Source organism: Plecotus auritus (genome assembly GCF_963455305.1).
Source record: "Plecotus auritus genome assembly, chromosome: 5".
In the NCBI taxonomy this organism is placed as follows: domain Eukaryota; kingdom Metazoa; phylum Chordata; class Mammalia; order Chiroptera; family Vespertilionidae; genus Plecotus; species Plecotus auritus.
In genome coordinates, this window is record NC_137776.1 from 182473111 (window position 1) to 182493142 (window position 20032).

The window sequence follows — 20032 nt, forward strand, 5'->3', positions numbered from 1 at the left end:
TGCCTCCAAGGGCCTTTGCGAGGGTGAACGAGAGTGTGAGAGGGTGAGCTGCGGACTCGGAGCCCCGGGCGGGGTGCCCCACGGCAGCGCCTCCAGCAGAGCTCATGCCATCAGGGGAGTGGGTCTGCTGACCGTCCGCCCGGCCGGCCACGGGCCTCCGTGTCCACAGAACACTCGCCCATCTGAGAAACAGAATTTTCAATTTTGTTACATTTTCATGAATTTTGACTTAAATGGCCACATGTGGCCGTGGCTGCCACGGCGGACAGTCGGCTATAAAGTGGCCGGCACAGGGTTCGGCGCGTCGGAAGTGCTCATCCACGCTCTGAAGCTGAAAGTCACAGTAGCTCACATTCTTGACCTCCTCCACCCCGCACTCCCGACCAGGGTCCGTCCGGAGTCACCCGAGTCTCCGCTCCAACTGCGTCCCGACTCACAGTTCTAGCTGAAGTGACTGGAAGTTGCAAAAGCCCGTTGCCTGTGTACGTGGGGGCCAGTTTGCCCTGAAATGACCCTTGAGGCCTCGGGGGGGCCCCAGGCAGTTGGGATAGGGAGCGAGTCCTCTCTCTTCCCCAGCTCCTGCCCCAGGGTCTCGGGGAGATTTGGACACGGTTCCTGTTATCTTAGCAGCCTGAGGGAGCAGGCCATGGGCCAAAAGCCATGGCAGGAACCCGAGGAGGGTCGTGCAGCTGGAGACGGGGGGTTGGGGGGTGGGGGCAGGTCGTTGCCCTCTGGGAGGCCCGAGCCAAATGGTGTGATGAGGGCATTGGGGTAGATGCAAGAAGACAGGCTGCCTCGTGGTTAAAGCTGAGACCCAAACCCCAGCTCTGCTGTGTACCCGCTGTGCAACTTGGAGCAGAACACGTACCCCCTCTGAGCCTCAGTCTCCTCATCTGTAAAATGGGGGGACCAATGTCACTGGAAAGGGGACAGGGCCCAGAGCGGGTCTGCCTCGGGCCAGCCAGTATTGTGCGTGGGTCCTTGACTTCGTGCAGGGAAGATCTCACGGCCCGCATCCCGTGATGTTGAGAGAACGTTTATTAAAGCCGGGGACAGCGAAACGAAGGACGGCCGAGGGCTTAGGGCAGAGGAAGCAGCAGGAGAGCCTGGGGGGCGGGGGCTCTGCTTTGGCTCCCGAGAAATGTTCCAGCAAAGAAGTGAGCCAAGACGGGGCTGCTGTCAGCCACTGGGTGGTCAGAGAGAAAGGGGGCCTCGGAGGCAGGATCAGGGGTTTAGCCGGGGATGAGCTGCGCTGGCCGCTGCGCCCCTGGTTGCGAGTCTCGTGGGGACCCTTAGCGTTTAGGAGAAGAAGCATAAAAAGTTCGGGCCCGAGAAAAGGCATGGGCGTACCCTAGAGCGAGCTGGAGCTGGTATCCTTTGTCTTTTTTTTTTTTTTTATATATATATTTTATTGATATTTTACAGAGAGGAAGGGAGAGGGATAGAGAGCTAGGAACATCGATGAGAGAGAAACATCGATCAGCTGCCTCCTGCACACCCCCCACTGGGGATGTGCCCGCAACCCAGGTACATGCCCTTGACCGGAATCGAACCCGGGACCCGTCAGTCCGCAGGCTGACGCTCTATCCACTGAGCCAAACCGGTTTCGGCTGGTATCCTTTGTCTTGAAGGTTTGTCTCTCTTGTCGGTGGGGGAGAATCTTAGGGGAAGTTCTCAGCAGAATAGTCACCAGGTGCGTTTTGAATCTGCTGATGCATCAGCAGGAGCGCGGAGGGGCGTGTGGGACTGTTCTCTGGTCGGCTTTCTGCGGTCCGCCTGGCTCTGTCGGGTTTTGTTCCTCGTTCCCCGACTTCATCCATCCTTGGGTTCGGCCGGCGGCGCCAGTGGCATTAACTGGGTCTGTGTTCTCTAGCTCCCGACCAGGGTGATGAAGTCTGTGTTCCCTGCTCAGGGCGGGGCGGTGTAAACCATTTGCTCTCCGTGTCCTTGGCTGGGGAAGATAAGGTCTTGAGATTCACAAGGCAGGCGTCTGTACACGGTTCAAATCGTTTGGCTTCGTTTACTTATCTCGTCTCGGTTTCTCCATTCCACGTGCCCGGGAATTTTCCCAGCTTCTTGCTCTCCTGCCTCAGGAACAGTCCCCACTCACAAGGTTCCTGGGAGGCCTGAGCCACATCCCCCCGGGGCCCTCGTTAGAAATGCGGAGTCTCGGGCCCGCCCGGCCCCTGAATCAGGAGGCACCTTCTAACCAGACCCCTGAACGCACAGGGACATTGAGAAGTGATTCGGGAGATGGGGACATGCGCACTCCGCTGAGGTGCCCGCTGAGCTTCCTGGGGCTGGGCCCCTCCTCCCCGCTGAAGCATCCTCGGCAGCGGCCCTGGGTCCCAGGCCCTGAGCCCTGCTGGGGCGAGAAGACGGGCCTTGCCAGGAGTTCCTTTTCTGCCCTAACGGGCCTGGCTGCAGCACCAGGAGCTCCTGCGCTGCATGAAAACGCCAATTAAAATTCAGCCGAAGCGACCCGATTGTCACAAACAGCAGGCGGATGAAAATGTCAGCCTTCACGTGGTTGTCTCCCACCAGCTCTTCGGGGGAAGCGCTCATCCCGTGTTGATGGAGTGCTCGCTGCGTGGGCAGAACCCGGGGCCGGGGCTGCGGCGAGTAAAGGGGCCCCCAGTCCCTGCTTCTGTGGGGCGGGGGCGTGTTCGGTTGGGACAGACATCGCCTAGGACAGGTGGCTTGTCTGTGGAAGCCTGATCTTTTAAAAATATATATACACTGAGGGGCCAGATGATGATGATCTCTGAACGCATAATAATCTGGCCACTCAGTGTATATCCTATAGAATAAAAGGCTAATATGCAAATTGTCCCCTGGACCAGGAGTTCAACCAGCAGGCAGGCCGGCCAACCGCCCATGTCCCCTCCCCCTGGCCAGGCTGGCCGGGCCCCACCCATGCACGAATTCATGCACCGGGCCCCTAATATATATATATATATGTATACACACACACACACACACACACACACACACACACACACACAGAGTGGCCAGATTATTATGCATTCAGAGATCATAATAATCTGGCCACTCAGTGTATTTTTATTGATTTCAGAGAGGAAGGGAGAGAGAGAAACATCAATGATAAGAGAGAATCTGATCGGCTGCCTCCTACCCGCTCTGCACTGGGACTGAGCCCGCAGCCCAGCCTGTGCCCTGACCGGGAATCGAGCTCTGACCTTCTGGTTCATAGGTCGACGCTCAACCCCTGACCTTCGGCGTGTGATGCACCTATAAACCGGGGGCCTGCCCCACGCCAGGCCTCGCTGAGCAGGAGAGAAGGGCACTGGGGCATGTCCTCCCCCAGCTGACCTCTAGAATGGGGGTGCAGGAGCCCCTGGGAGGAGTCAGGTGACCAGACCCCACGCCCCGCTGCTGACATGGGCCATTCCTCCCAACTCCCTCGTGGGCCCGGGGCTGTTCCTTGGCCCGTGTCACAGACAGGGACATGGATGGGCCAGGACATCGAGCAACTTCCCCCAAGTTGCACAGCCAGGCAATGGCCTGGCACCCAGGTTGGCAGGACCCGCACACAGGCTCCTGGCATCGGCAGCGTGCTTGGAATGCGTCTGAGGTGGCCTGTCCGTGTGTCCCCGGGGACCCAGGGCGGCCAGCGGGGCCTCGGGCTGACGGTGGCCCTTCCCTGTGCCCCCAGGAGTGGGTCACCAGCACCGAGCTCCTCATCTCCCTCGACCGGCTCAACACGTTTGGGGATGACATCTTCAAGGACCCCAAGGTGCTGCAGTCCTACTACTACGCCGTGTCCGACTTCTCTGTGGGCGGCAGGTAGGTGGAAGGCGGAGGGAGCGGCAGGGTGGCTGCCACGTGGTGTCGCCCACGTGGGGGAGGGGGAAGAAGCCACTCTGGTGCCCCAGGGGAGAGACAGGGAGCGGATCCTGGTCCCCTGGGCCCGGCATTCGAGGCCGCCTGGCTGCTCCCCGCCTCCCAGCCCACCTCCTGCAGCTTCTCCCATCAGCTGTGTCCATCACCCCATGAGGGACACGCTGGCCTGGGCACCACCGTTCCCTCTGCCTCAAAGGCCCTTCCCCTCCCTCCCTCCTCCTCCCTCCTCCTCTCCCTCTCGCAGGCACTTTTATTCCTGCTGTGAAGTGGCATTTTCACAGCACACAGTGCGGCTCCGAGGTCCCGGCTAACATGCCCTCACATTGCAGCCGGCCCGAGCGCCTGTGCTGTGCATGTGGCTGGTGGCTGGTGGCTGGTGACAGGAGCAGGCACAGGATGTGGAGCTTCCAAAGCTTTCCTTCCTTCCCAGCGCCCTGACTTCATAAGCAGCGCACCCGTCCACCCCACTGCCTGGCAGCGCTCCTGGCGGGCTGGGCATAGCCGGGCTCCGCGCTGTTTAATGAGGCTTGGGGGCTCCTCAGTTCAGGCCGCTCCCAAGCCCCTCGGAAGGGTTGCCACGCTCGGCTCGCTCAGCGCCTTTCCATGTGGGGCATGAGGCGGTGCGGTCGCCCCAGTTCTGGTCCGCAGTCCCCTGCAGCGTCGGCAGTTTGTTTAAGCATCTCCCTCCCAGGAACAGGGACTGACATCCCAGGCGGTTGCAAACGTGGCCGCCGATCCCGGGGTGCAAGGCGGGCGGGGGAGCCGGGGAGGCACGAGAGATCTTCAGCATAAACGCTCGAAGGCGGACGGGTTCCTGCTCCAGCCTCGGGGTGACAGCCAGTCATCTGGCCGCAGCCTGCCCCAGGATGACGAGGACGGAGGCCCCAACAGGGTGTGCGCGTCCAGGGGACCCGCCAAGGCTGGAGGAGGGGAGCATTGCAGCCCGGGGCCAGCCTGTGCCAGACCTGGGACTTGAGGACCCAGGAGAAGGCCCTGCGGCTGGAACGGAGGGCGGGTGCGGCAGCGGCTGGAGGTTCTCAGGGCCATGGGCGTGGTTTATTTTTATCCCACAGTCAGGGCAGCTGTGTGGGGCTTTTGGGTGTGTGTTTTTAATGCCTATATTTTCATTGTTTTCAGAGAGGAAGGGAGAAGGGAGGGAGGGATAGAAACATCCATGATGAGAGAGAATCACTGATCAGCTGCCTTGTGCACACCTCACACTGGGGATCGAGCCTGCAACCCGGGCATGCGACCTCCTGGTTCATAGGTCGATGCTCAACTGCTGAGCCACACTGGCTGGGCCAGAGGGGAGCTGTTAAAGGTATGGCCAGGATAGTAATAGGGCTGTATTTTTATTTATTTTTTACTTTTAAAATATATTTTTATTGATTTCAGAGAGGAACCGGAGAGGGAGAGAGAGATAGAAACATCAGTGATGCGAGAGAATCATGGATCCGCTGCCTCCTGCACACCCCACCCTGGGGATCGAGCCCGCGACCCGGGCATGTGCGTTGACCGGGAATTGAACCGTGACCTCCAGGTTCATAGGCCAACGCTCAACCACTGAGCTGGCAGGCAGGATTTTTAAAATGCCCCAACATTTGGCAACTGCGTGGGGAAGGAGAAGAGAGAGAAACAGCCGGAATTTTAGGTGGCGGTCGTGGGAGATGGCGTTAGGGCTGGGAAAGCGTGTGGGTTCGAAAGCCATTTGGGATGGGAAGTCAGCTCGACGTGGGAGTGATGGCCTGTGGGGCAGGGAGCAGGGGGCTCGCGTGGTTCAGGGACGCTTGGGAGGCGTTGGAGAGGCGGAGAGTCTGGGAGGGACGTGGGGTCCAGCTGCCTGCACTCAGTGTGTCAGCGCCTTTCAGGAAAGGCCGGGGCCTGGGAATAAAGGGGAAATGGGGGTGTCTGAGAGGGCCCCTCTGCTCCCTTTCCCTGCCACCCCCACATTGATCCAGGTCAAACCCGGGAGGAGGTGTTCTCCAAGGGTGGCGGATGGAGTGGGCGCCAGCGCCTGCTGTCAGGGGCTTTGGCCCAGAGAACATCTGGGCCCCAGCTGCCAGAGCCGGACCACCTCCAGGCCTGCAGCTGGCTGGCGCAGGTGGCCCCGCGGCCTATGTCCGCCCACAGTGGCCCACACGAATTTCACTCCTTCCCTGGGGGTCACAGGGCTTCACGGGGAAGGGAGGTGTTCGCAGCAACCTCTTGGAACACGGGGGGTCTCTTGTCCCAAGACTGTCTGGTGCCCCCTCACCTCCGCCAGAAACCCTGGGTGCTACCTGCCCACCCTGCACTCCCAGGGCGGCCTGGCGAGGAAGCTGTGCCCTGCGCCCTTCCCAAGCCCTGTGTCCCCAAAGCAGAGAAAGCACCGTGGGCGCTGGCCATGGTCAGGCTTCTTCAACGCCCTCGGGGGGCCGAGTGCGGGACACAGCTTATGGGGAGCCACAAAGTGGCCCTAGCGAGCTGGCCAGGAACTCGGGGTCTGTGCAAAGTAGGAGAACCGGGTTCAGATCCTAGCTCTGCCACTTAGCATCCGTCCCTTCATGGCCTGAGCCTCCATTTGCCCATCTGTGAAATGGGGATAATTACGGTCCCGCCCGCCACAGTGGGGCTCCAAGGAGACCTGGGTCGGGAGCGGCACAGAGGAAGGCTGGGAGCTGGACACCATGGCCGTCCTCTAAGCAGCTTGGTTTGGCCGCTCGGGGCAGCCCCACGGGTATGGCCCCCAGAGCACCTATCTGTGCCTGCCCTGTTCCAGCTGTCTCCTGACCTTGGGCAAGCGAAGCGGGGGGTGGGAGGGGGAGGTGGTACAAGGGCCAGGGCTGCCCTCCAAGGCACAGACTCACTGGGGACTTGAGATGAGTTGTGGGGGGCGGGGTGTCCTCTACAAGGAGCAGCCTCTTTCTCATTGGGCAGAATCAAAGGAGAGGGGCATGAGGCACCTCCCACCCCCTGCACTGCCCTGTGAGCTGGCCCACCTCAACCCCGGAGTCTCTCTCGGCCCCTGGGGGCTCCTCCTGGGCAGAAGCCTGCAGAGGCAGCCTCACAGATGTTGCCATTACTGACTGGTGGCCTTGGGCAACCTCTCCGTGCCTCAGTTCCTCCATCTGTGAAATGGGCTAGACGCAGGGGTGGGCAAACTTTTTGACTCGAGGGCCACAATGGGTTCTTAAACTGGACCGGAGGGCCGGAACAAAAGCATGGATGGAGTGTTTGTGTGAACTAATATAAATTCAAAGTAAAGGAGCGGAGGGGAGAGCAAGAGAACCCTCTGCTCTTTCGGCTCCGCGGGCCGGATAGAACAGCCGAACGGGCCGGATCCGGCCCGCGGGCCGTAGTTTGCCCACGGCTGGGCTAGAGCGTGTGCCGTGCAATGGGATTATGTGTCAACAGAGCTCAGAACCGGTTGTCTGTTTCTGTTGTCCCGGGCACATAGTAGGTGCTCAATAAAACTCATCATTGAGCCATAGCAGTGGGCCCACCGGAATGCAGGGCTTCGGGGATTAACCCCTCCTCTGCCGACCCTGCGGGGCCGCCCCGAGCTGGTGCCCTCTCAGCGCTGAGCCCCCGTGCTCCACGTCCTTTCGCAGGTGCAAGTGTAACGGACACGCCAGCGAGTGTGGCCCTGACGCGGAGGGCCGGCTGGTCTGCCGATGCCAGCACAACACCACGGGCGCGGACTGTGAGCGCTGCCTGCCCTTCTTCCAGGACCGCCCGTGGGCGCGAGGCACAGCGGAGGCCGCCAACGAGTGTCTGCGTGAGTGTCCGGGGACTCTGGGGGCCCGGGGTGCAGGCCGGGACACAAACGCCCCGGGACCTGGCTGTGGGGGCTGCTCCTGGGTGGGCCGTGGCAGCTGGGACTCAGCCTCCGCGCCGCTGCAGGGGTGAGGAGGCGCCGGAGCGGGGCCGGAGGTGGGCCTGGCATCGCCAGCGTTTCCCCCACAGCAGCTCCCCCGGACCCAGTCCCCCACAGTGGAGGTGTTTGTTGTGGGAGGGCTGGGAAGGTCCCCTAACTTGTTCTTTTGTTTCCACTGCTGCGACCGCAGCTGCTAATGAAAGCCAGGCCACCCCGGTCCCAGGGGGTGCGAGGCTGCCCACCCAGCCTGTCCCACAGCCCCCGGCAGCCCTGCCGTGGTCCTGCCCCTGTGATGTGGCTTGGACCACACGTGGAGAGGACGGGGCTGTCAGCCCTGTTCCAGGGACATGGGGCTGCGCACGCATGGGGTGGGTAGGAGGGCCCACCACCTTCCTCCTGGCCTGGTGGCCCAGCGTGTCTCCCCGATAGTCGTCTGCGTGCTTCAGGCTCCGGGGCGTAGCGGGTGTCACCAGCACCGGCTCCCAGCGGGATTTGCCGCCGCTAGTGGGAGTTTGGGCCCTGCGTCCTCGGTCCTCTTGGGCTCGGCCACTGGCTGCTAGAGCTGGGACAGGGCGGGCACAGCCTGTTCCGTGGGACGGTGCTGTCCGCAGGAGCCGCCAAGGGCCGCCGGGACCCTAATGAGTTCCTGCTGCCCTCGCTGGCCTGCCTCCACCAGGGAGTCCTCCCACAGCCAAGGAAGCCGTGCTGACTGGCTCACTCGTTCCGAGCCTGGAGCCGTCTCCATGGTGAGGACACAGAAGGCCAGATGCTTCTCCAGCCACGTCCTCACCCCTGTGGTCACATCTTTGTCCTCCCAATCACCGGCCTGGAAACAGGGGCTTCGTGCCTGACACGCCCCCCCCCACCCCCGGCCGCTCCCAGTCCCAGCAGCCCCTGAGCCCTGAATCCAGCCTTTCCACATCCCTCCAGCCCATCTGTGTCCTTCTCTGCAGCCAGTAACCCCTCACCCCTCCCTGGGCGCCCAAGCACCCTCTGCCCTGCTGGCCTGCTTCCCTCCTGCCCTCCTCTGCCTGTGGCCCTGGGGGCTCTTGAAAGTGCAAGTGTGATTGCATTCACCTGCTTAACCCTCCCACAGCCCCTCGCTCCAAGGAAGGGTTCACTGCCCAGCCTCCCGGGTCAAGCTCTGCCGACCTCTAGCCCTCTGGGCTGGCCCTGCACCCCTCCCTGTCCTGTCACCCTGCACGGCATCCCCACCCTCTTCCCTGCCCATCACGGGACACACCCACCCCCTGCACACACTGGGTGAATCTTGCTTCTTTGATTCCACAGTTTATCCTCTGCTCTCACCTCCTGCCTGGGACTCTCCCCTCCCTTCTGTCCCCTCCTGCACCGGCCAGCTCCTTCCTGCTCACCCCTCAGATGCCACTGTAGCTGTGACTCCCTCCAAGAAGGCTTGCCCCCGTCCCCAGGACACCTGTAGGGTCCCTCCTCAGCTCCCAGCGGCCTCCCCCTGCAGGGTGTCCACGGGTTGCTGCATCTGGCCTCCATCCGTGTGCAGTGTGCATGCGGGAGCGGGGATCGTACTGCTCACTGGCTCCCTGCCCCTGCCCTGGGCTTACCACAGGGCTCACCACAGAGCCCATCCTTAGCACGTGGGCGGTTTTAAATGAATCAGTGAGTGAATGAAGGCTGACGTGGGCTTTCCATGCTTCTGAGCTGCCCCGTGATCACTGGGGACCAGGTTCACACAGATCCACAGGAGACCCTGCCCTGAGCCACACTGCCGCTCCGGGGCGGCCTGTCTGTGGTTCACGACCAGGTGGCTGTCCATCCTCGATTGTCTCAGCGGGTCCTGTGTTTTGGTATATTTATTTTTTAAAAATATATTTTATTGATATTTTACAGAGAGGAAGAGAGAGGGATAGAGAGCTAGAAACATCGATGAGAGAGAAACATCGATCAGCTGCCTCCTGCACACCTCCCACTGGGGATGTGCCCGCAACCAAGGTACATGCCCTTGACCGGAATCGAACCCGGGACCCTTCAGTCCGCAGGCCGACGCTCTATCCACTGAGCCAAACCGGTTTCAGCTTGGTATATTTATTAATGGTACCCCCTCTGCCCATAAAAGTACCCTGCTTTGGAAGATCGATCAGTTGGTCTCCATATCCTTGATCAAGCCAGGCCTGAAATCCATCTTTGACCTTCTCCGAGCTGCCTGCTCGTTCCACAGAAGGAGGCTGATTGGCACGGACTCCCGTCCCGCCACAAGCCACGGCCGCTGACACCCCCACCTCCTGCCCACAGCTTGCAACTGCAGCGGCCGCTCCGAGCAGTGCGTGTTCGACCAGCAGCTCTTCCGCAGCACGGGCCACGGCGGGCGCTGCCTCCACTGCCGAGACCACACGGCCGGGCCGCACTGCCAGCTGTGCCAGGAGAACTTCTACCGCTGGAAGCCCTGGACGCCCTGCCAGCCCTGCGACTGCCACCCGGCAGGTGAGTGGGCCCTGGTGCCCCAGCCGCTAGCCTCACCCCATTCTGGCCCCTGATGCCCTGTGCCCTCCCCCTTCCCCCAGGCTCCCTGCGCCTGCAGTGTGACGACTCGGGCACCTGCACCTGCAAGGCCACCGTGACGGGCTGGAAGTGTGACCGCTGCCTGCCCGGATTCCACTCGCTCAGCGAGGGAGGCTGCCGGTGAGGTGGCAGCGCCGTGGCTGTGGGTGGCCCAGCAGGGGCGCATGGCGGGGCATTTGGACTAGATGGGCGGTTGGATGGAAGGTGCATGGATGGGTGAGTGAATAGGTGGGTGGATGGATGGGTACATGGACAGGTGAATGGGAGGATGCACAGATGGACGCGTGAGTGGATGGATGACTGGATGGACGGATGAGTGGTGGGTAGGCAGATGGGTTGCTACTCAGGTGAGCGGATGGGTCACTTCCTTGGCAAGGTGGGAGCAGTGAAGCGGGGGGATGCAGGCTCGTGGGCCAGCCTGCATCCTGTCCTCTCAGGAATGGGGAAGGGTTGGGGCTCCTTCCCAGGAGGATGGGCTGTTCCTTTCCTGGAGTCGCTCACCTTTCCCCATGGCCTGTCCTTTGGCAGACCCTGCACCTGCAATCCCGCCGGCAGCCGGGGCACCTGTGACCCCCGCAGTGGGCGCTGCCCCTGCAAAGAGAATGTGGAAGGCAGCCTGTGCGACAGGTAGGTGAGCGCAGCTGGAGATAAGCCTGAGGAGGGGCCTCGGGGCTGCAGTGCTGGGGGGAGCCGGGGGCATGGTCCTCGCAGACTTAGGCAACCCCCCCACCTGGCACCCTTCCTGGAGCCCAGGCATCTGCCATCCAGGCAGTTATCTGAAGGTTTTATTACCCTGTTTATGCTGTGGCCCAGCACCACGGATGGTTCTTAGCCTTGAAAATACATCTTTATGTTTCTAGTTCATAATCCTGAAAGGAACTTGCTGGAAAGGATAGGAGATATTATCTAATCCGGGGATAGCAAATATATGACACCTGTACCATAACCCTCCCATCTCACACCCAGGGCAGACATCACTAATGGAGCACTGCCACACCCTCCCATCCCACACCCAGGGCAGACATCACTAATGGAGCACTGCCACACCCTCCCATCTCACTCCAGGGCAGACATCACTAATGGAGCACTGCCACACCCTCCCATCTCACACCCAGGGCAGACATCACTAATGGAGCACTGCCACACCCATCTCACTCCAGGGCAGACATCACTAATGGAGCACTGCCACACCCTCCCATCTCACACCCAGGGCAGACATCACTAATGGAGCACTGCCACACCCTCCCATCTCACACCAGGGCAGACATCACTAATGGAGCACTGCCACACCCTCCCATCCCACACCCAGGACAGACATGACTAATAGAGCACTACCACACCCTCCCATCTCACACCAGGGCAGACATCACTAATGGAGCACTGCCACACCCTCCCATCTCACACCAGGGCAGACATCACTAATGGAGCACTGCCACACACACCCTCCCATCTCACACCCAGGGCAGACATCACTAATGGAACATTACCACACCCTCCCATCTCACTCCAGGGCAGATATCACTAATGGAGCACTACCACACCCTCCCATCTCACTCCAGGGCAGACATCACTAATGGAGCACTGCCACACCTTCCCATCTCACACCCAGGGCAGACATCACTAATGGAGCACTGCCACACCTTCCCATCTCACTCCAGGGCAGACATCACTAATGGAGCACTGCCACACCTTCCCATCTCACACCCAGGGCAGACATCACTAATGGAGCACTGCCACACCTTCCCATCTCACTCCAGGGCAGACATCATTAATGGAGCACTGCCACACACACCCTCCCATCTCACACCCAGGGCAGACATCACTAATGGAACATTACCACACCCTCCCATCTCACTCCAGGGCAGATATCACTAATGGAGCACTACCACACCCTCCCATCTCACTCCAGGGCAGACATCACTAATGGAGCACTGCCACACCTTCCCATCTCACACCCAGGGCAGACATCACTAATGGAGCACTGCCACACCTTCCCATCTCACTCCAGGGCAGACATCACTAATGGAGCACTGCCACACCTTCCCATCTCACACCCAGGGCAGACATCACTAATGGAGCACTGCCACACCTTCCCATCTCACTCCAGGGCAGACATCACTAATGGAGCACTGCCACACCCTCCCATCTCACTCCAGGGCAGACATCACTAATGGAGCACTGCCACACCCTCCCATCTCACTCCAGGGCAGACATCACTAATGGAGCACTACCACACCCTCCCATCCCACATCCAGGGCAGACATCACTAATGGAGCACTGCCACACCCTCCCATCTCACACCAGGGCAGACATCACTAATGGAGCACTGCCACACCCTCCCATCTCACACCCAGGGCAGACATCACTAATGGAGCACTGCCACACCCTCCCATCTCACACCAGGGCAGACATCACTAATGGAGCACTGCCACACCCTCCCATCTCACACCAGGGCAGACATCACTAATGGAGCACTGCCACACCCTCCCATCTCACACCCAGGGCAGACATCACTAATGGAGCACTGCCACACCCTCCCATCTCACACCAGGGCAGACATCACTAATGGAGCACTGCCACACCCTCCCATCTCACACCCAGGGCAGACATCACTAATGGAGCACTGCCACACCTTCCCATCTCACTCCAGGGCAGACATTATTAATGGAGCACTGCCACACCCTCCCATCTCACACCCAGGGCAGACATCACTAATGGAGCACTACCACACCTTCCCATCTCACTCCAGGGCAGACATTATTAATGGAGCACTGCCACACCCTCCCATCTCACACCCAGGGCAGACATCACTAATGGAGCACTGCCACACCCTCCCATCTCACTCCAGGACAGACATCACTAATAGAGCACTGCCACACCCTCCCATCTCACTCCAGGACAGACATCACTAATAGAGCACTGCCACACCCTCCCATCTCACACCAGGACAGACATCACTAATAGAGCACTACCACACACACCCTCCCATCTCACACCAGGGCAGACATCACTAATGGAGCACTGCCACACACACCCTCCCATCTCACACCAGGGCAGACATCATTAATGGAGCACTGCCACACACACCCTCCCATCCCACACCCAGGGCAGACATCACTAATGGAGCACTGCCACACCCTCCCATCTCACTCCAGGGCAGACATCACTAATGGAGCACTGCCACACCCTCCCATCTCACACCCAGGACAGACATCACTAATGGAACATTACCACCAACCCCCCATCATCTCCCACCAGGGCGGACACACTAATGGGCCGGCAGTCTTTATCCTGAGCCCTGTCATAACCTCAGAATCCTTCTCTATGCCCTGCTCCACGAAGTTTCTACTGCGCTGAGGTTCACCTATCTGCCACCCAGTCATGGTACACATGCAGCGTTTAAAGCTCAGCTAGGCAGAAGGACTTTGCAAAGTTTCCTCCTTCGTGTGCCTGGGGCTCCGCAGTGGGGCTGGCCCACAGAGGTAGTTTTGTCCCCAGGCGCACGCTGTGTTCCTGGCTCTGTCTCCAAACTCTGAAACCCTTTGCAGCCGGCTCAGCGTCTGCCCGGGACCCGGCTTCTCTGGCCGCGGGCCCTGTGTGTGAAGGATCTGACACAGCCTGACAGTGTGGACTGTCTACTTGGGGCATCCACGCTGAGCCTGTATTGGTTCAGGAAAAAGCCAGCGCCAAAGCCGCAGGGCAGACCCTGGCTTTGATTCTGCCCATAGCCAGCCTCAGGCTGCCCCCCCCCCCCGCCGACGCCCCGCAACCTCGTCCATGCATGGCCTGTGGGCCCTGGGGTGGGAACTGGACTCTGCTTCATCTCCCTCCCCCCGAGACCCCTCAAGTGAGGAAGCAGCAGGGAGTCAGGGAACCAGACGCCACCCGGTTCTCCCACGGCTCTGCCCCACCACCCGGCATCCTGGGCAGGTCCTCGCTCTGAGCTGCCTGCCCATTTGAGAGATGGGAGCCCTGCCGACGTGTGTTCTGGGGAGCCTGCGGGGCGCTGGGGCGGCAGCAGCTTCTCCTGAATCAGGTTCTGCTGTCTGGGCGGCTCAGACGGGCCCCCGGGGCTGCAGACCAGGACTCTGTGTTTGTTAATCGCCGCTCAGAGCTCCTGGGAGAAATGGCTGATTCAGGGGCTGGAGCGGGGAAAGGCAGATGAACTCGCGTGTCCTGTGGCGCCAGAAAAGAAAAACAGATTTAAAAAAATAAAAGTGCTCAAAAACAAAAACTGGTCTAAAAAACAACCAAGAAAAACAAAAAAACAAAAACAAAACCAGCCCAGATGGGGCCTGTGTCCAGAGGCCTGAAGGAACTCCCAAGGCTGGAACAATCTGAGCCGCAGAAATCCCCGCGGTGCTGGGTTCTCACCGGAGGCAAAATAAATTCCCCGAGTCCACCCTGGTGCAAAGAGATGAGCAAATAAATACACAGGACTAAGGGCCGCGTCTTCCCTGCAGAAGAATTCCAAATTATTATTTTTAAAATATATATTTGTTTATTGATTTCAGAGAGGAAGGGAGAGGGAGAGAGAGAGAGAAACATCAGTGATGAGAATCACTGATCAGCTGCCACCTGCATGCTCCCTACTAGGGATCAAGCCCACAGCCCCAGCATGTGCCCTTGACCAGAATCGAACCTGGGACCCTTTAGTCCACAGGTCGACGCTCTATCCCAGCCGTGGGCAAACTACGGCCTGCGGGCCGGATCCGGCCGTTCGGCTGTTCTATCTGGCCCGCAGAGCCGAAAGAGCGGAGGGTTCTCTGGCTCTCCCCTCCGCTCCTTTACTTTGAATTTATATTAGTTCACACAAACACTCCATCCATGCTTTTGTTCCGGCCCTCCGGTCCAGTGTAAGAACCCATTGTGGCCCTCGAGTCAAAAAGTTTGCCCACCCCTGCTCTATCCACTGAGCCAAACCAGCGAGGGCAGAATTCCAAATTATTCATGGGGAAGGAAGGAGGGAAATAGAAAGTCGTCGTTAGCAGTTGAGTGCCGCTGCTGGGCAGGAGCTGCTGCGGGCTGCTGCAATGAGTGGGCGGGACTTTCAAGGAGAAACAGGATATTCTCGTTGCCCCCAAACATCTCCCTCAAAATGCATATTAATTTTATGGTGGTTTCAGCAATGTCCACCATTTTTTATTCACCCCGCCCCCTCTAGGAGGTGGAGCCTAACGCCCCTGGACTTGACTGTGGGCGGGATTAGTGATTTGCTTCTAGCAACTAAAGTCTGACCTTTTTGTAGCGGAGAAACCTGGCCGGCTAGCACCTTAACCACGTGGTGAAGGTCAGCATGACCAGTGACGTCACAGGGGAATCGTTCCCCACGACGTGTTGGGGCGAGAAGGCCGCTTTGCCTCTAGTTCAGGAGTGGGCAAACTTTTTGACTCGAGGGCCACCATGGGTTCTTAAACTGGACCGGAGGGCCGGAACCAAAGCATGGATGGAGTGTTTGTGTGAACTAATATAAATTCAAAGTAAAGGAGCGGAGGGGAGAGCAAGAGAACCGGATAGAACAGCGGGATCCGGCCCGCGGGCCGTAGTTTGCCCACGGCTGCTCTAGTTCCTCCCAATATCCATCGCCTCGGTCTAATCATGAGAAAACATCAGGCAAACCTAAACCGAGGGACGTGCTACCAAATAAACCCGGCCAGCGCTCTTCAAAAGTGTCAAGGTCGTGGGAGCAGAAAAGACATTGGTGCGGAAAGGGGCGAAATCCAGTACAGTCTGGACTTTCGCAAGGAATGGGAACCGGTGGGGATCCCTGGCCTTGGTCAGTGTCCCGGGGGGGTGGTAGGTGTGGCCACCGGGGAAGCTGGGGGAAGAGGCCACGGGACTCTGTACCAGCTTTGCAAACCTTCCTACGTCTGGAAAACAAGTTTTTACTTTTTCCCGGGGATTCTGGGATTCCCGAGCCTAGCCATTCCCTGGGCCCCGTGGCCATGGCCTGCTTCCATTTCAGATGTCGCCCAGGGACCTTTAACCTTCAGCCCCACAACCCAGCCGGCTGCAGCAGCTGCTTCTGCTACGGCCACTCCAAGGTGTGTGCGGCCGCTGCCGGGTTCCGGGCCCACCACATCCTCTCCGACTTCTGCCTGGGTAAGAAGTGCCCCCAAAACCGCCTCCGAGGGGCTCTCCCAGCCCAGGGGGCGCCCATCCTGCTCTGGGCAATCCTGCAGTGGTGGGAGGGTGGAGAGGGATGAGGGGCAGCCTCTGGCCCCCGCCCAGACGCCCCTCACAGGCACCCATGCCAGCCATGCAAGATGGGTCCCCCTGTGCCTACCAGTGCCTCCCTGCACCCCTCAGCTCCCTCTCGGCCCTGCCTTGTCCTCCGCCTCCAGCATCCTTTATACTTGTGGGCAAGGTTGGGTCTAAGGCAGCCTTCGGACCCCGTGGGGGAATTTCCAGTCACTCAAGGTCAAGCTTGGCCTGCCTTGGTGTAGCCTAGTGCTGGGGGTTTAGCTCAAGCTCCTTGCCTGCATTTATTGAGCACCTGCTGTATGCCAGGCAGTGTGCTCTTTATACGCAGGGAACCTCACGGAGTCCCCGCGGGTAGGCGCTCTCATTCCCGTTTTGTAGATGAGGCGCCTGAGGCCCAGCAAAGGCAGGTAACGGAGCAGTTGTTGGCACCAGGGTTTGCCAGCGTCTGAGTTTGTCTCTCAACCGCCGTGCAGGTGTTCTCTCTGGGCCCAGGGTCCCGGGGTGCCATGGTGCCCTAGTCCCCAACTCCAGGTGGCACAGGTGCATTTTTTTTAAAATATATTTTATTGATATTTCACAGAGAGGAAGGGAGAGAGATAGAGAGCTAGAAACATTGATGAGAGAGAAACATCGATCAGCTGCCTCCTGCACACCTCCCACTGGGGATGTGCCCGCAACCAAGGTACATGCCCTTGACCGGAATCGAACCCGGGACCTTTCAGTCCACAGGCCGACGCTCTATCCACTGAGCCAAACCGGTTTCGGCACAGGTGCATTTTTGGAGCAGGAAAACGTCAGAGCTCTGAACTCTGCACTAAATCCCAGCCTGCGTGGACTCCTGCTGTGTCCCCCAGTGGAGGTGCCCCGGGGCGGGGGCGGTGGGACGACCTACATCTCCCCCAGGGAGGAGCGGAGTGTCAGCCAGCAGCGAGAGACAGAAACTCCAGCACTGGCTCCAGGGCGCCCCAGGCGTGGGGGCAGTGCGCCCTCTGCTGGACACCGCGTGGAAAGCAAGACAGAGAGGGGCTTGGAATGGGGCGCAAGAGTTAGCCTCTGCCGGGACCCCTGGTTTAGCTCCTAAGAACAGTCACCATCTGTCCTCACTTTGAGCGAGGCCCTGGTTTCATCTCCTTAGCTCACCATCACCTCGGACAGAAGTTCCCAACCTTTTTGGTCTCCGAATTCCTTTATGCTCTTGAACATTATTGAGGCCCTCAAAGCACTTTTATTCGTGTGGGTTGTGAATGTGGATATTTCCTTTTTTTTGTGTGTGTGGATATTTCCTGTATTAGAAATTAAAGCAGTCATTTGAAAATGTCTATTATTAAGAACAATGATAGTTAACGTACAATAAAAAATGGCATCCACCCGGGAGAAGTAACTTTTTCAAAAATATACTTTTACTGATTTCAGAGAGGAAGGGGGAGGGAGATAGAAACATCAATGATGAGAGAGAAGCATCGATCGGCTGCCTCCTGCACACCCCCTACTGGGGATCAAGCCTGCAACCCAGGCATGCGCCCTTGAACGGAATTGAACCCGGGACCCTTCAGTCCACAGGCCGACGCTCTATCCACTGAGCCACACCGGCCAGGGCAGAAGTAACTTTTTAAAAGACTAACTTTGTGAGAAGAGCGCCCCTCGTTCTCCATTTCTGCGCCTCGCCCTACGGTCTGGCTTCACAGAAGTCGGCTGGTTCTCACCACGGCTTCTGCCATTGTCTGTTGTGATGTCACACGCCTTGTGGCTTCTGGAAAACTCCACTCTGCTTGTGTGGGAGAGAGAGAATGGAGAATACAAATGCATCTTAGTGTTAGTAAGAACACAGTTTGACCTCCTGGGCCCCCTCAGAGTCTCAGGGATCTCCCAGGGTGTTCATACAAACACTGAGAATTGCTGCCGGGACCATAAGTACGTCATTGCCCCCAATTTGCAGATGACGAAACGACTTCAGAGAGGTTAAGTCACTTGCCTGGGGTCACACAGCCAGGGAGAAGCAGAACCTAGTCTGGGACCAAGGAGGCCCGGGCCTCCCCTTTCTGACTTCTTTCCCTTTCTTCTTCCCTCCCTCCTCACCCTTCAGGTGCCCCAGGTGTTGGGCCTCCACCCCATCCCCCCCCCCAGCCCCTTTGGGGTCACTTGCTCTATGCTAGACTGTGCGTGGTGTGATGGCTACACTGCCATCACCAGGGCGAGTGTGGGCTGGCCTGGGATGGGGCCGGAGGCAGGGTTCCCATCCACGCTTGACTGCTTCCTCACCAGGTAGCCTCCCTGGGTGCAGGGGCTCCTGACACACGCCTGCGGAGGACAGGGGCCGTGAGGGCGCAGGCCAGGAAGTTCTCTGAAGTCCCAACCCCCCACGTCGGGGTCGGCGGGCTGTGTCTTCACGTTTGCTCAAAGCGGGGCAGCGCGGGCCCAGAGGTCTGACCACACCCCGAACAGGGCCAGTCCCTGGGCTTTCCAGTGCCTTCTGGGCTGCCTCCCAGCAGAGAGCCCGCCCTGGCTCTGGATGGGGAGGCGAGCCGCCGGCTGTGGGCACCAAGCCGTTGCCAGCACCAGCTCTCATCGGCACCGGGCCTGTCGCCAGCGCTGCCTCCCCGCTGAGCGCAGGCCTCTGGGCAGCATCCTTAGGGCCCGGAAAGCTGTGAGGTTGAGGCCACCCTCCAGCGTCTCACGGGGCCTGCGTGTGCGTGTGTGTGTTGCTGTCCAGGAGCCGATGGCTGGCGGGCCGGCAGCGCGGGCGACCCGGAACAGCCCGCACGATGGAGCCCCAGGGGGCTCCTCCTGAACCCCGAAGCCGAGGAGGAGCTCACGGCACCAGGTACCTCCAGCCACAGGCAGCGGGGCCGCTGGGTATGTTTCCTGTCGCTGCGCAGACCCATGGCCACCAGCGCAGCGGCTGAAAACAGCACACATGTGCCTCTTGGTGTCCTGGAGCGCGCGTCTGGAGGGGTCCCTCTGGGCTGACATCGAGGTGTGGGCAGACCCGCGTCCCCAGAGGCCCTCGGAGGGAATCCGCTCCCGCCTCCGGCTTCCCGGGCCACTGCGTTCCTTGGCGCGGCCTCCGCCTCCGCCTGCAGAGCCGGCCGCTTCCTCGGTTCCTGTCGCTCTGACGCCAACCCCTCTGCCTTCCTCTTCGTCTTTGAGGACCCTGTGGCCATGCGGGGCCCAGCTGGGTGATCCATGTTACTCTCCACTTTCAGGCCACTGATGAACAACCTGATTTCCACCTGCCACCTTAATTGCACCTCCCCCCAGCCCTGCCCCCCAAGCCGTGCAGCATAACGTATTCACGGTGCGGGGTTGGGACCCAGACACCCCAAGGGGTCGTTTTCTGCCGACCACAGGCCCTACGGCATCGGCTGGAGCCCCCCGCGTCCCGGTCACAGCAGTGCCACCCAGGGCAACTTCAGGCCACTGTGGCACCCCAGGCAGTCCCCGCGCTCTTCCCATCAGCCCCTCACCCCCCACCCCCAGGCACTGCACCCCATGCCAGAGCCGTGGGATTCCTGCAGAAGCAAGACGTTCTAGATGGTTTTGAACCTGAACCCCTGTCCTTCCGTGACTCCAGCC

At 59.7% G+C, this 20032-nt stretch overlaps 1 protein-coding gene across 2 annotated transcripts in view; it reads left to right on the forward strand.

Annotated features, from left to right (window-relative positions):
* LAMC3 (laminin subunit gamma 3) overlaps positions 1-20032 on the forward strand; it is a 59006-nt gene that overhangs the window by 13898 nt on the left and 25076 nt on the right. For both annotated transcript variants that reach the window (XM_080667830.1, XM_080667831.1), the window contains exons 3-9: positions 3677-3807; positions 7455-7621; positions 9989-10177; positions 10258-10375; positions 10784-10882; positions 16221-16357; positions 19170-19280. In XM_080667830.1, the coding sequence (XP_080523956.1) occupies positions 3677-3807; positions 7455-7621; positions 9989-10177; positions 10258-10375; positions 10784-10882; positions 16221-16357; positions 19170-19280 (952 nt within the window). The remainder of the gene's footprint in view (positions 1-3676; positions 3808-7454; positions 7622-9988; positions 10178-10257; positions 10376-10783; positions 10883-16220; positions 16358-19169; positions 19281-20032) is intronic.